General features: G+C 41.9%; 1 protein-coding gene across 1 annotated transcript in view; it reads left to right on the forward strand.

Moving 5' to 3' along the window:
- The first annotated feature begins 7662 nt into the window (after positions 1-7662).
- The window catches only part of TTN (titin), a 269865-nt gene continuing 262104 nt past the window's right edge, over positions 7663-15423 (forward strand). Inside the window, exons 1-6 of the mRNA XM_087819741.1 lie at positions 7663-7807; positions 9998-10101; positions 12283-12486; positions 13963-14250; positions 14701-14786; positions 14879-15123. Of these exons, the coding sequence (XP_087675867.1) occupies positions 10011-10101; positions 12283-12486; positions 13963-14250; positions 14701-14786; positions 14879-15123 (914 nt within the window). The 5' untranslated portion in view covers positions 7663-7807; positions 9998-10010. The remainder of the gene's footprint in view (positions 7808-9997; positions 10102-12282; positions 12487-13962; positions 14251-14700; positions 14787-14878; positions 15124-15423) is intronic.

A 15423-nucleotide genomic window follows, 5' to 3' on the forward strand; every position in this document is an offset into this window, starting at 1 on the left:
TGTAGTTCCATGTTTTTCATCACTTTGAATCTTTCTTGCCACTCCCTTCTGGCCTGCAAGGTTTCTGTTGAGAAATCAGCTGACAGTCGTATGGGTGCTCCCTTGTAGGTAACTGCTTTTCTCTTGCTGCTTTTAAGATTCTCTCTTTGTCTTTACCTTTGGCATTTTAATTATGATGTGTCTTGCTGTGGGCCTCTTTGGGTTCCTCTTGTTTGGGACCCTCTGTGCTTCCTGGACTTGTAAGTCTATTTCATTCACCAGGTAGGGGAAGTTTTCTGTCATTATTTTTTCAAATAGGTTTTCAATTTCTTGGTCTCTTTCTTCCCCTTCTGGAACCCCAATAATACAAATGGTGAGCCTCTTGAAGTTGTCCAGAGGCTCCTTATACTATCTTCATATTTCTGGATTCTTTTTTCTTTTTGCTCTTCTGGTTGGGTGTCTTTTGTTTCTTCATGTTCCGAATTGCTGATTTGATTCTTGGCGTCCTCTACTCTACTGTTGATTCCCTATAAATTATTCTTCATTTCAGTTCATGTAGCCTTCATTTCAAATTTGTACTTTATTATGTTATTGATTTCTCAGTTATTTCCCTAATAGTCTGCTTAAACATCCTTATGAACAAAATTCTGAACTCTGTATCTGTTAGCTTGCTTGGATCTATTTCATTTAGTTCCTCTTCTAGAGATTTCTTCTGTTCTTTCCTTTGTAACATGTTTCTTTGCCTCCACATTTTGGCTGCTTCCAGGTGTTTGTTTCTATGTATTAAGTAGAGCTGCTATGTCTCCTGGAATCTGGAGAGTGGCTTTGTGTAGCAGGTGTCCTGTAGGGTCCAGTGGCTCAGCCTCCCCAGTCACCTGAGCTGGGCCTTCTAGGTGCTCCCCTGGGTGGTCTGTGTGCACTGTCCTGTTGTAGTTGAGCCTTGGTTGCTGTTGGCGTCACTGGGAGGAACTGACCCCCAGGCCAATCAGCTGTGAGGACCAGCTGCAACTACAGCCAAAGAGCTGCTGTGCTGGAGACACCCCTATGGAGCAGGAGCTTCAGTGGAGCTTTGGTGTTTACCAAGTGCGCCCCTTGAGTGTGTCACTTGTGGATGTGGTAGGGTTGTAATCCAGCGTGGTCAAGTCTGACCACCAGGTGCACTGTCTCTGGGGCCTCCTGGGAGGTGCAAAGTCAGCCTCTGCCAGTGCCTTGCCCAGGGCCCCCCAGCATGAGCTACACAGCAAACCGTAGTTGGCTGCTCCTTGTGCTGGGCTTGGAGGTGTCCAGGAGAGGCCAAGCTATGAGCCAGTGCAGCTGCCGCTAGTGCCAGGCCTGGGGCCACTTACCAAGCCATATGAGGCCCGCTGCTGCTTGTTTGAGAGATTTTAGGAAAGTCCTAAGCATGAGGCTCTAGAGGCCACTTAAACAGAAAAGCCCCTGGAAATGGCCTGGCTGAGCCTGCAGGTGGGGAGGGGCGGGGCCTCCGGGAACCACGGGGCGGGGCCAAAGGTGTGAGTCAGGTGCTGGCGATTCAAATATGGCGCCTGCCTGCCGGCTGTGTGTGGGGAGGACGCGCCAAAGGAGCCAGGGCCTCTGCCAGCCCTTCTGCCCCGGAGGAAGCCGCCCCTCCACCTCTCGTCCGGATCTCAGGCCGGTTAGTTCCTCCCCGAGTGTCCCGGGTCCTTTCAGGCTGCTGCCCGGCGCTGGGCTCAGAGGGAGCGTCTGAGTGAGTCCGTGGGCGGGCCCTTTAGAGGAGCTGCTGGGGCTCCCGCAGCCTCGGCGACCCTCAGGGACAGTCCCGGCTGGTTTCACAGCCCAAAGTTGTGGGGACGTCTCTTCCCGGCCCTGGAGCCCTGGGCTGGGGGCCCCTGGGGCTGGAACCCCTCACTCCTCCGGGAAACCTCTGCCACTGAGATTCCCTCCCGGGTTTAACCTGCGGCACCGGGTGTGGGCCCGCAGCCGCATCCCCAGGATCCAGCCCCGACCCGCCCGCGTCTCCCCCTCCTCCCGGTCTCGATGCCCCTTCAGCTCCCTGGTTGTGGGGCTTCTGTGCAGCCAGATTTCAGGAGGCTCTGAGTGACGGTGGTGCCGTATTTTAGTTGTGATTTTGATGTGGTTGTGGCAGGTACCGTGGTTACCTACGGGCCCATCTTGTTTCTCCCTGCTCAGGTTTTCAGGTTTTCACGTTATCTACATCGAGGACTTATTACAGTTATTTAAAGGTGAGGAAAATGTAGTTTTCATGGTGTATTCCTCTAAGGCAGAGTTTCCAACCTTGGCACTGTTAACATTGGGGCAGATAAAGGTTTGTTGTGGGGGGCTGTCCCGTGAATTGCAGGATGTTTAGCAGTGTTCCTGGCCTCCACCCATTAGACATCATCAGCACCGCACTTAGTGTCCCTGTTAATCATTTTGGCTCTTCCCTGTCATTGTCTCTCCTTGCACTGTTACATAGGTCTCTTTTTTCCCAACTAATATCTAAGTGAAGGATGTTACATTTCCCATATCCCCTGTAGTTCTTGGTACATGGAAGACACTCAGAAATCACTTGAGAAGGAAATAAAGGAGGGACAGAAGCAAACGGGTGGGGAGAGTTGGAAAAAAATAGAAGTCTGAACTTCATGTTAAAAACACATGCCACCTGTAAGGAAGAATTCTATTGGAAATTGAAACAGTTACCTAGCAGTGAAGGCAAATGCTTGACTTGGTTCAGCTTGAGAGTTTTATTATTGTCTCCATACAAATAAGTCAGGTCATAGCTGGGGCAGGAAGCACATGTAACTGAAAAGCCTAAAGGAAAAGTTTAGTGAAGGACTGACTATTCCAAGCAGTGGGCAGGTTCATGAAACTTAATAGCAGATGGAGTAGAACCCTGAAAATAGATAGTACAAAGTTCTAGCTACAAACAGCAAAAGCAAAGAGAGTACCTGTAGTAAAAGGGTCCTTGATGGGAGCATGGCCACAGGTAGAGAGACAACGTCAATATAGAGCCAGGCAAGGAGGGAGCCAAAGGCGTAAATACCCCAAGTGTTTCCCTGTCAGCACTTCCTATTTGCTGAGCCTTATCAGAAGCCAGAGAGCAAGGGAGGGCCCCTGTGGGGATCAGCCTCTCAGGGGCACGGAATAGGATGGAGACGAGGAAATAGCAGATAGAGGGCAACCAGAGAATACCCAGCTTTCTCAGCGAGGGCTTTCTTCAAAAGTATTTCATATTTATAGTTAGGTGAGCAGGGATGGGGGTGGGGCAGTATTTGGCTAGTAATTTGAAATAGATGTGGTGAAACACAAAGATTAAAAGGCCAGATCTCTTCAACAGACACAAAATATTCAGGATTCCATGAACATAAGTGAACATAAATCATTTGAGTCTCAACGGGGCTTTTAGATATTTCATTGCTTACCTTTGTTTTTTGAGACAGTAGAGCTGCTTCCAGGGCCATTTTTAGATTTTATCCCATACAGGTTCTCTTACTTTTGGAGGGTCCACACCTTATTATATCAAACATATTAAAATATACCCATCAAAAATGCAGTTAGCTAGTTGGCGTGTCTTCTTTGGTAGGCATTTGATAAACATCTATTATTTTCAACTTTTGCAGATTCCTTTTTGTATTTCAGAGCAAAAGTCATTTTTTAGTCCCCAAATCAGAAAGATCACACAAAATTTCTAGTCTTGCTTTGTCTGATGACTGGAAGAGCCCTTAATCCTTAGGCCCTGTGCTCACAGTGGCTACAGCATAAAATGAGCCCAGCTGGCTCCCTTCGGTGTGTGGGAAGCTTATTATTTGACAACAATATCACCTCCAGGCAGCATCTGCTAGTGGTTGGACCTGACCTGGTTTATGGTTTCCTATGACAAGCTTCCATAAACCCATCTTATTTCTTCTTTAAGATTTTAGTGATTCATTTCTTGGACTTTGCTTTAATTGTATGTATAGACATCATGTCACCTTCTGAGGTCCTTCAGGGAAGGATATAACATGTTTCTGTGAGCTCACTTTTGGACTTTTCAGATTTCTTAGAAAACACTGGATAATCAAATCAATATTACTAAGCACAGAAATTATTTTCTTTTGTGTCATGCCAGGTAGCAGCGAACAAACTAAATGCCCACCATGCGTCAGATTCTCACTGTCCTTGGCGCTATCATGTTCATTCTGTCATTTAATCATCCCAGTGACCCTTCAACATGGATATTATAATCCCCTATTTACAACTGACAACTGAGACTCAGAGAGTCCAGTGAGTTGCCTAAGCCCATGTAGGGCAGGAGCAGCATTTCATGTGCCCTTGGAGCCAGTGCTACCGAGAAATTCAAGACTAACTTTTTGATCTTTCTTACTTTGGAATCATACATGTCTAAAACAGTTATTTTTCTATTTAATATGGCATTAAATGTGCTAGTGACTATTGGTACACCTGTAAGTTATTGTAGAAATCAATTAATTTGATCTTACTACTCGATTATAACAGGAGGTGGTAAAAATGGGACAAATCTCTCTTGAATTTTAAGCAGTACTTTCTTGCTTCCCAAGTCCCCAGTGTAGCTTTGCTTTCCTTTATAATTCAAGGAACACAAAGAAAGTGCATTAGAATAGATTGTTTGGGTCAGCATGTTTTCCCTGTATACTTCCTGAATTTGTTCTTCTTTCTGTAAAAATAGCTCAATGATGAAGCTACATAGTTCAGCTCTAAAAAACTTTATAAGTGGACAAGACTTTGTAGTATTATATTACTAGGTATTACTGTGCTTACTAAAATGCAAACTCCCTGAGGGCCAAGGTTTTTGTCTTTTGTGCGCATTGCTATAATCCCAGTGTCTGAACTGTGTATAACACAATAAGAATGCACACAAAAATGTTTAATGAATTATAAGACAAGAATTTTACTCTTTCCTCTCAGAAAAAACTCAACATTATCCTTAAAAACTGTACCCGTTTCTCAAATAGCCCCCGGTAAGTCATTCCTTTGGTAGATGGTTCTGTGTCGCATAAACAAAGTCTGACACCATGACAACGGTGCAGATGGAGTTACTGCCTGTGTGTTACACATCTCCTAGTCTAGGCCTCAGTCATAGGTTACTGAGAGTTTACAAGAAGTTTATGTAGACCTCAGTTTCTAAAAGGGAGGGAGCCATAACTGCCTTCTTGCTCACCACGGTCTGGCCATCATGAAGCACAATGCTGGGTAAAATTTCCCCGCTCAGATATTTGTTGAGTCCATAAGTGATGATAGAATCCAGAACCATAGTTTAGCGCAGTATTCAATACTGAGCATGTGCTTAGTAACTATTGAATTGCTTTGACTGTAATGCTCAAAAAGAGAATCGCACCATGCATTCCAAAACTAAGTAGGCCTTATATTTGAATTATCAGCTGCTTGGGATTATCTATGGGACTCCTCCCCACTGTTAGGGTGGTAAATTAAGATCTTACTGCATCAGCAAATGCCCCAAATCTGAGTAGTATTTGGTTTCCACTAGGCTAACTTATTATATTCCAACTATGGTATATTTTATTTTAAACTAACACTAATTACTAATTACTGTCCATTATTGTTTACTAATCCAATAATCTGGCCTTTCCAGAATAGTATATTAGTTATTTACTAGCTGCCCCTTCCCTCCCTCCCTCCCTCCCTCCCTCCCTCCCTCCCTCCCTCCCTCCCTTCCTTCCTTCCTTCCTTCCTTCCTTCCTTCCTTCCTTCCTTCCTTCCTTCCTTCCTTCCTTCCTTCCTTCCTTCCTTCCTTCCTTCCTTCCTTCTTTTCTTCCTTCCTGTCTTAACTCTGAATGTCATATAAGGATGTAAATGACAAAAGGATCTTGACAATACTGCAAAATCTAGCAATGGCCAAGAACAGTGAATAGATATGCAACATTGGAGGACAGGCACTTGACTTGTGTCCATAATAATGGTCTATCATCCTATATGGGTCCTTGAGCTCTCTTTATTGCACCAGGTCACAATGACACAGCTTCAAGATTCTATTCACTTGTTCCCTCTAGTTCCCATAAGAATTAAAGTGGTTCACTTTGGTTCCAAGAAACATAATAAGACATTACTATGCTTCACATTAGGTCAAATGAATCTAAAAATACACACACACACACACACACACACACACACACACACAAGCTTAGCCAATTGATGAACAACCCCAAATCAGAAAGATCACAAAAAATTTCTAGTCTTGCTTTGTCTGATGACTGGTGGGTTGCCTGTAACATGAGTCTCTAGTTGGGAATAATTTTTAAGATCTATAATATGAAATTAGTTGTTTTTTAATAAAGCAATCAAGTGGGATTATGGCAGATAGAGACTTGGGACGGGTGGAGTGGAGGGTGGGAGGAATGATGCCACCAATGCAAATATGATTACTTAAGTAGAGGAGACAAATGTTTAAATAAATACTTGGTGCCATCTTGTCTATATAATTGTACTACCTCAGTTGTCCAGTATGTTTTAGCTCTGTTAAATGTTAATAAATTAATCGTTACATAAATAATTGCAAAGTATGAAGTGTTCAGGAAGTTGAAAAGTCTAGTACATGACCAAGTTCTTCTACAACAGGGGACATTTTTATTATCAACATAAATAAATTGGACTTAAATTTTAAAATTTTAGTCTATTTTATTAAGAAGCCTCTTTTCTTTAACAAGACAAGTTTCTTCCCTTTGTGAAGTTTTACGACTCTTCCAGCTAAACTATTATAAAGATCTTTTAGTGTGTTCTTTTGTATTTGAAATATCTCTTGCTTAAAATTAAATTCAGTCTTAAAATAGCAACTATATCATCTCCTATCCACTTTCCATTAGTAACAGCAAACTCCAGAGATTAGTAAAGCAGCCTCCAAGTGTCCGGGAAAAAAACCCCCTATGGATGATTTCAACGTAAGATTTGGCTACTCATTAAGAAACAATGCATGCATATTTGTAAATATTAATGTCAGAAAAAATGATACCTGACAAAAGTAAAATCATTACACTGTATAGACAATCTAAGCAGAGTTCAGGTTTGGCCTCTCAGCGTGAATTCTTGCAGGGCTGTATAATCATTTAGCTCATTAACATTAGTATAACTCTCCCCAAAGTGCAAGTGGATTCTGGGGAATGCAGACAGTATGAACAAGTTCTCTTCTATGCAAAGGTTTACAGCCCCTTCAAAGAAGGCGAAGTTTATGCATGAGATAAAGTCCCTCATCTGTTGTCATGATTGACAGGCCCATTTGTTTGGTTTTATGGGGGTAGAGAACAGAAATGGGGCCTGACTCACAGGGTAGAGCCCTCAGGTTTGGGGCTATTTTATGACTGCCCACAAGTCTTCAGTCATAAATTCTCTTCAGACCAGTGTTTTCAGATTTTAACATGGGTGACAAATGCTTCTCTAAGCCTCAACACAGTTATTCTTTAAATACGGTTCTCTTTCCTTGGTAAAGCCTCTTATGAGGTGCTAAATTTAGCACTGCCAATCAGAAGAACAGGTGGTATGTGACAACCACAGAGGTCCCTCTCTCATCATGCTCCCTGGAAGGGCCAATCACCCAGGGCCCTGCCCTAAACATGTGGGGCTGTCAGCAGATCTGGCAAATAAAAGGGCAGGGCCAGACCCTGGCTCTTGAGCAGTCGTGCATTCCCAGCCTCGCCTCGGGTGTAGGGATTGCATAGAAAAGCAAAACTACACAGTCACGACTGTGTAGTTTTGTTTTTAGGTTTAGAGGCTCACCGATTCATGTCAGAGATGGTCGAACAAACCAACTCTAGATAGGACGTCGTTTCAGAAGCAACCTTGGGCTTAGTCCCACTCTTTTTGGGCACTCTTGAGAAATCAGGTGAGCAGCATCTTCTCTTTTTTTAATGGTAGAGCCCCTTTCTAATTGATTTCCTGTCCCAGCTTATCTTTGTATGCTAATACCTAGGTAGAGATGTTCTAATTACTGGTGGCTGGTGCCGATCCATAATTTGAATCTGCTTGTTAAGTTCTCCTTTAAAATATGTGAACATTTTTCTTTACTAAGTTGAATGCGTTAACATATCAGCAATCAATGATTCCTATTGCTTAAATCCACCTAATATTCTAAAAGTGTTAGAGTTGAGGTCCGAAATGGAGATAGAAATGTTTGCTTCTCTTATGGACTCTCTTTGTCTGTTGAAAATGTTCAAGGTTATATTACTCAGTGATAGAGTGAGACACCCAAGAATAGCTCTGATAAAATGCGTGTGGTATCAGCTGCACCCTGATGGCTTTTTAAGGGAATCAACTGCTGAGCTATCGGTCCCAGGACAGTGACAGAACACTTGCCTGCTGTCAGTCAACGCGGGAGAGTTTATTTTGGGAGCCTGACATTTTAGACGAATACCTTCTGCCCTAATTAGACAAAGGCCTCTGAAGAGCAAGTGCTAAAGCAACAAACTTTACCTAGACAGTAGGAATTAAAGACCAACTGAGGCCTGTTAATTGCAGTATATTTAGAAATTTAGGGGGAAAAGCTAATATAACTGTTTTTCTGAATTATTCAGAATCTCATATATTTTAATTCAACTCACAATCAAATGATAGGATAGGAGATAAATGTTGATGCTAAGAAAGGTAAGAAATAATGTTTTAGAGACTTTTTATTTCTAAGTACACTTTGATTTCCCATCTTCCTGGAATTAAATTAATAGCTGCAAATGACTATAAATGCATAAATTGTATAAAATAATACAGCTCTTTTAAGAAGATGCACTAACTCATAAACAGGAAAATTAGACACAAAAGTTATTCATCCTAAAGATAACATGCTACAATAAGGAACTGACAAAAGTTTCACAAAAAACTTTTGAATGTTATCTGAATTTTTGAAATATAAATTTTATTGTCTCAGAGAACTCTGGTTTAGTTTTCTTTTTAACTAAGTAAAGAGTTACAATAAGGTACAGAATCATTACTGGAAAGATTGTTGCTCCATAACCTCATAGTGAACAGAGAATGCTATGAAAAATAGCACTGGAGCAATTGACCTTTGAGACTCTGCCTTTGTACCGAATAGTGGAACATTAGATAATAATGTATTTATGCATCAGAGTTCTTCACACAATCTCTTGGAAACTGATAAAGTACTTTCTTTCACTTTACAAGAGGACTAACTGCAAATTTTGTAGTCCTTTCTTTGATTTTGGATATTGATGTTATAAAAAGACAGGTCTTTTCACCTCATCTGTGCTTCATACCAGCCTTAGAGCCTGCGTGTGTTCCTTTTCAACAACTCAAGTCAGTATTTTTCTTTCAGACCTGTAATAAAATTTGGCCTCCTCTTTTAAATTTAAATTTCCCTGAATATTTACTTCAGCAGTGGCAACACTTATTGAGCAATTACAATATGAAAAAATATTAAAAAATAGAAAGCCCTGTATGCTTTCTAAACAAAAGGTTTGCAATTTTGATAAGGCCTGCCAAAACTTTTCAAGCAAGGCAGGAAAGTTCAAGGTTAAAATTGTTGGTTTTGTTGATGACTTAAGTAATCACCTGAATTACTTAAAGTAAAAATGCTTGAGTGTGTCCACCTTATAACTATAGATATAGTGAGTAGAAAATATTGGAAGGAAAGAAATATTTTTTAACAATTTTCTCTCTTCCTTTTTTTAACTGATGCAAAGATTCACTTCACACTCCACATACCTCTTTTATTATTCTTTGCTTCCCCCAAACCACCCACCCTCTACCCTCTTGCTCCAGCTTTCCTTCTATCCGACTCTAACCCAGACTTTCCACCTTTGATAAACCTGAATTTCCCTCTTTGACCACTAGGGTACATTCCTTGCTCTGCTCACCTAATTTTTTTTCGTTTCCCCTTACACTCAAGTAAGCTCATGCTGACTGTTCAACTTCAAGCCCCAAAGGAGTAGGCCTGCCCATCACGCTACACCACCGATGACCTATGAGGAATCTGTTTGGAAAATGTGTGTCTCTGTCATCTGCAAAGTACCTCCAGAGCGGCCCCGAGCTGTGACGTTCTAATTTCCTTTCTCTTCATTTTCAGAGTGCCTGAGAAGATGACAACTCAAGCACCGACGTTTAAGCAGCCGTTACAAAGTGTTGTGGTACTGGAGGGTAGTGCCGCAACCTTTGAGGCTCACATTAGTGGTAAGCTCACGCATTACTGCTTTCCTTCCTTTTCCTCCCCAAGAAGTTAACTATGCAGTAAGGACTTGAGGTCAAGTTTAAGGGCTGCTTTCACTTTGTAAAATTGGTCCAACTCTATGGAAGGATCATTATAAGGAAAGATATACCATTCTCAGAGCAGTGACAAAATCTTACAATACAATGACTTGAAAATGTTTTATTCATGTTTATGATTCTACAAAGCAAAATAATTAACATTGGGTTAAAATTGCAGTCAGAATCCAGCTGTTAAGTAGCACCAGATTTGGTCGTTCTATTTTGGGGTTCAGCTGCAGAGCCAGACTGGAAGCCAAGAACTCAAGCCCAATAGGGGCGGGCCACAGAGCTGCTGGGCTGTCCCTCGGGCTCACCAGCCTGTGTGCCTGAGCCCCGCTGGTTTTACGAGGAAAATTACAATGCTTCGGACTTTTCTCAGAAGCAGAACTTTCAGTGATGAGCTTATTCCTCATTATTTTAGTCTTTATTAAGTGATTCTAGTGAATTAAAAGATTTTCCAATCACTTTGAAATAACAATAAAAAATAATGTATGCCAGTTTGGTGTATATATTAAAGGGAAACAAACAATGACCCTGAAATTTTATTAAAATTCTTCTTTTTTTAAAAAAGTTCTTGTTTCTTTTTTCCCTTCATCTTTTTCTTCATAGCTCAGGGTAGGAATAATTCCATAAAATGCATGGCTTATGATAGCATCTTGTGAAGAAATGGGGATAATCTACAGACTATATTGTAAATAATTTCAAAATTATTTCATCAGTATCATCTACTTCAGTATCATAACTAGTCATATAAAATTATATGGATTAATTGAAAATCATGCTTGATGTACCTCTATAAGTACAGTGTGTCTTTTTTTTTTAAAAAAATTTATGGCTTATAATAAAGATAAAATAAGATTTCCTTTTCCTTCCTCTTTCCTTTTGTTTCCTATCTATCTCTTCTATGTACTAATCTTATTCATAATTGAATAACACTTTGTTTTACACCACACAAATATATAATCATTCATTTTTGTGTGTGTGTATACACATGTGTATATATACACACATACAGACACCAAGTCAATTCTTTTCCTGCATGATAAACTTGGACAGACTGAAACAATTCAGCTGTTTGTTGTGTGAGACTCAGTAGCTCCTGAACAGAACGGAACACATGTGGCTTCAGTGGGAATTGTGCCTGGCTGGGAAGTAGTGGATCTGGCTTCCTCACAGCTTCTTGTTCCTTCACGCTCTGTGCTAATAAATTCTTAAGAAAGCACCACTGAACACACTTGATACCCATGAATTAGTCAAATAAACGAGTCCCTTGTCCGCGTTGGGAGGCTGGCTCATGCAAGGAGGACAGGATAAGCTTGCTCGTGGTGGCCTTCATCTCCTCAGCTGAGGGATGGGCCCTCCAGCCTTTGCGCTCACCCGCATTAACCTGCGCTCTGAAATGACCTGCTGCCTTCCGACTGCACGGGTGTAAGATGTGGAAACCATCAAGCAACGTGCATGTTGTTCACAGCTCCATGGCTGAGGGCGAGAGGGGTGGGGAATGTTGCTTTCCTACCTGCACTCCAACTCCACGTGCTGTGGAAACACGAGGTCTGGTTCGTCTCTTACTGTGCGAGAACCTTCCTCTGCACCGCCCGGCATTTCACTGATTGCTCATTTGAAAGGAGGGGAGTTGGGGAAGACGGCAACCTGAGAAGAGGGAGAGGGATGCACGGTCCTCTGTGCTTGTCAGGCAGAACTTTCAGTAGTCATCTTTTATTTCAAAGTTTCCTTGGCTCTTCTCTTTTTTATAAATCTCTTTCATGATTTTAATGATGTCTATTAAATTGCCCAGGCAGGAGGGTGGGAGATGGCAATTCTCATCCTCTGTGTGCACTGGAGAGCCAAGGGAGCTTGGAAAAATCATTGGGCCTCTTTGGCCTGTTTCCTCCCTGTAAATTGAAGGCACTGGCCTCCACATGAGCCCACACTTTCCTAATGGTCTGCCAGTTCGCACTTTCGTGGGCTGTCTTTATCACTGTCATTACATAGCACTGCACTCTGGACAGCTTTTGCGGCTTAGGACTAGGCAGTGCACATAATAGAAGGAGCAGAGGACTTGGCAGTGCTCATCGAACATAACTGAGAACTGTCTTTGCGCTCCAGGTTTGCCAGTTCCTGAGGTGAGCTGGTTTCGGGATGGCCAGGTGATTTCCACTTCCACTCTGCCCGGCGTGCAGATCTCCTTTAGCGATGGCCGCGCTAGATTGACGATCCCCGCCGTGACAAAAGCCAACAGTGGACGATACTCCCTGAGAGCCACCAATGGATCTGGACAAGCGACTAGTACTGCTGAGCTTCTCGTGACAGGTAGGCCGGAGGGGACCTGCCTGTCCTCTGACTCCCCCACCCCAGAGGACACCTTCAGGACATGGGTCCACAAAGAGCTACTGAGCACAATACATGCAGCTGAGTTCAGAGAAGGGTCCACTGAAGGCTGAATTGAGATCAAAGTTGTTTGCCTTTTAATTTTCCTCTCAAAATATAGCAAAAACGTGGCTGAGAAGCAGTTTGTCTGTACACATGCTATATTCAACACTCAAAAGTATACTAAGGAAATATTAAAAATTATGTTTCTGAGCAAGTAGAAAGGCTCGGAGCCTTGTTTATAAACCTGCTAAAGAAATATGCACAGCTCTAGGAATTTGCACTTTAGCAAGCACCTAGGTGATTATGATGAAAATGGTCCACAAATCACCTATTTAAGAAACTCTGCTGTGGGCTATAAAGTTTAAAAATCTTTATTTTTTTTCAATTTTTAAAAATATTACACAATAAACATGCACAGAAAAGTGCCAATGCTTGTTTAATATTCAGATGCATGACACAGTTTCCAGAAAAGCTGTAACTAATCTTCATGCCACTGTCATTGTCTCCACCCTTTACTTCCTGATAAGACATTAATGCCCAGAACATTGCATTACTTTACACATTACACAGTATCTTTCACACGCTGCATAATGTTGTATATGTTTAGCCAATAAGCTATGCCTTTAGCACTGTTCAAGTATCGGGCTATCGTTGACCTAACCAAGGCACATCAGGGAACATCAGGTGTGAACGGGAACATACATCCAGAAATTCAGAAATGGAAAGTGCACAAGGCTGACAGCATCTGCTGTTGTTTATCACTCAAAAACATATCAAAATTAATCCCATTAGTCCTTCACATCTATTTGATAAAAAATTTCTTAACACATCATTGACAAAAAAAAAATCCCCTTTCCATAGCATAAATAACATTAAATCCATTAGTCATTATTTGGACTAACATTTTAAATGCAAGTAAATATTTGGGTTATTAGAAAAGTGACCAAGTTGGAAACAATTTAGGTTTTTTCAAATTAAATTAAAATTTAATGATCCTGTAAGTCACAGGTGCACCCTTCAAACCAACTATTGGAATTCATTTGAATTCAACTTACTGAAATATGAAAAGTTACCTTAACATGTTAATATAGTGCTAGAGGTAAGATTGGAAGGAAGTTCCAGAAAGATTCTCTAAAAATGTTATAATAAGATCTAGGCTTTTTCTTTAAAGAAAAAAAAAAAATTAATATGGTGGCTTAGAACTGCTAAACAAAACAAAGTAAATAAAATAAAATATGGTGGCAGGATTGCCTTCTGTCACCTGCTGGTTCCATTCCTGATGTCATCTGCTGGATGAGCTGGGTTCAAGGACAGTCAAGGATGTTTGGTTCAGTGACTCAGAGCTGTGATTGTTTAAAAATAGCCTTTTGGGAGTGCCCTGGCTGCAGTCCTGATTCTCTTCTCTTCCCCCTGCAGCAGAAACAGCGCCACCCAACTTTGTACAACGACTGCAGAGCATGACAGTGAGACAAGGAAGCCAAGTGCGACTCCAAGTGAAAGTGACTGGAATCCCTACACCTGTGGTGAAGTTCTATCGGGATGGAGCCGAAATCCAGAGCTCCCTTGATTTTCAAATTTCACAAGAAGGCGACCTCTACAGCTTACTGATTGCAGAAGCATACCCTGAAGACTCTGGGACCTATTCAGTAAATGCCACCAATAGCGTTGGAAGAGCTACTTCGACTGCTGAATTACTGGTTCAAGGTACCTGCAGGAGGCTTAGGAACAGGGAGAAGGGGAAAAGGCTGATTTAGGACAAAGTGGGGCCGAGGTCCACCTTCCTCCCCTCTGAGGCCTAGCAGTGCTGTGAATTGAAATCAAAGCTAGCTTTTCAACACACTTGAAAAGTCTCTGAGACTTTTCTGTGGTTATTAACCCCATTAGAAGCTGGAAATTTTTTTAGTTGTCATCTGTGATTTCAAATTATAAGCAAATAATGAAATTTAAAAAAAAAAAATTGTTGGATGTAAGTAAATTCTTATCTAATAATGAACATTTTCTGTTTTTAAACCTAATTGATGTTCATACAAAATCCACAACTTTCTGCATTTTCCTCCATTGGGACATCTAGGAAATGTTATTGGCTCTGTAGTCAGAATTAACTAAATGGGACACCGTGGCCCCTCCTAAATATTTGTCTTTCCCTTCCTACAGGTGAAGAAGTAGTACCCGCTAAAAAGACAAAGACAATTATTTCGACTGCTCAGATTTCAGAAACAAGACAAACCCGAATTGAAAAGGTATTTTTTTTATACTGTTGGGGTTCGGGCCTCTCAGATTGTGGTTTCACCAACTTCCCCCTCCTCATGGGCTTTGTTTTTGTCTTTTACAGAAGATTGAAGCCCACTTTGATGCCAGATCAATTGCAACAGTTGAGATGGTCATAGATGGTGCCACTGGGCAACAGCTGCCACATAAAACACCTCCCAGGATACCTCCTAAGCCAAAGTCGAGGTCTCCCACCCCACCGTCCATTTCCGCTAAAGCACAGTTGGCTCGACAGCAATCCCCATCGCCGATAAGACACTCCCCTTCCCCGGTCAGACATGTGCGGGCACCGACCCCATCTCCGGTCAGGTAAAACCATTTAAAAGAGATCAGGTCATTGTGTATTTTTGAATTAGGTTTCAACCAATAGGAAGAGAAATAGAAGGAAGCAATAAAAAAATGTAGCATGCGTTGCCCTGGCCAGTGTGGCTCAGTTGGTTGAGCATAGTCCTATGCACCAGAAGGTCACCAGTTCAATGCCCTGTCAGGGCACATACCCATGTTTTGGCTTGATCCCCAGTAGGGGGGCGTGAAGGAGGCAGCAGATCATTGTTTCTCTCTCACATCAGTGTTTCTCTCTCTCCCTCTCCCTTCCTCTCTTATAAAATC

This window comes from Miniopterus natalensis, chromosome 8, assembly GCF_054644295.1.
Source record: "Miniopterus natalensis isolate mMinNat1 chromosome 8, mMinNat1.hap1, whole genome shotgun sequence".
Classification (NCBI taxonomy): Eukaryota; Metazoa; Chordata; class Mammalia; order Chiroptera; family Miniopteridae; genus Miniopterus; species Miniopterus natalensis.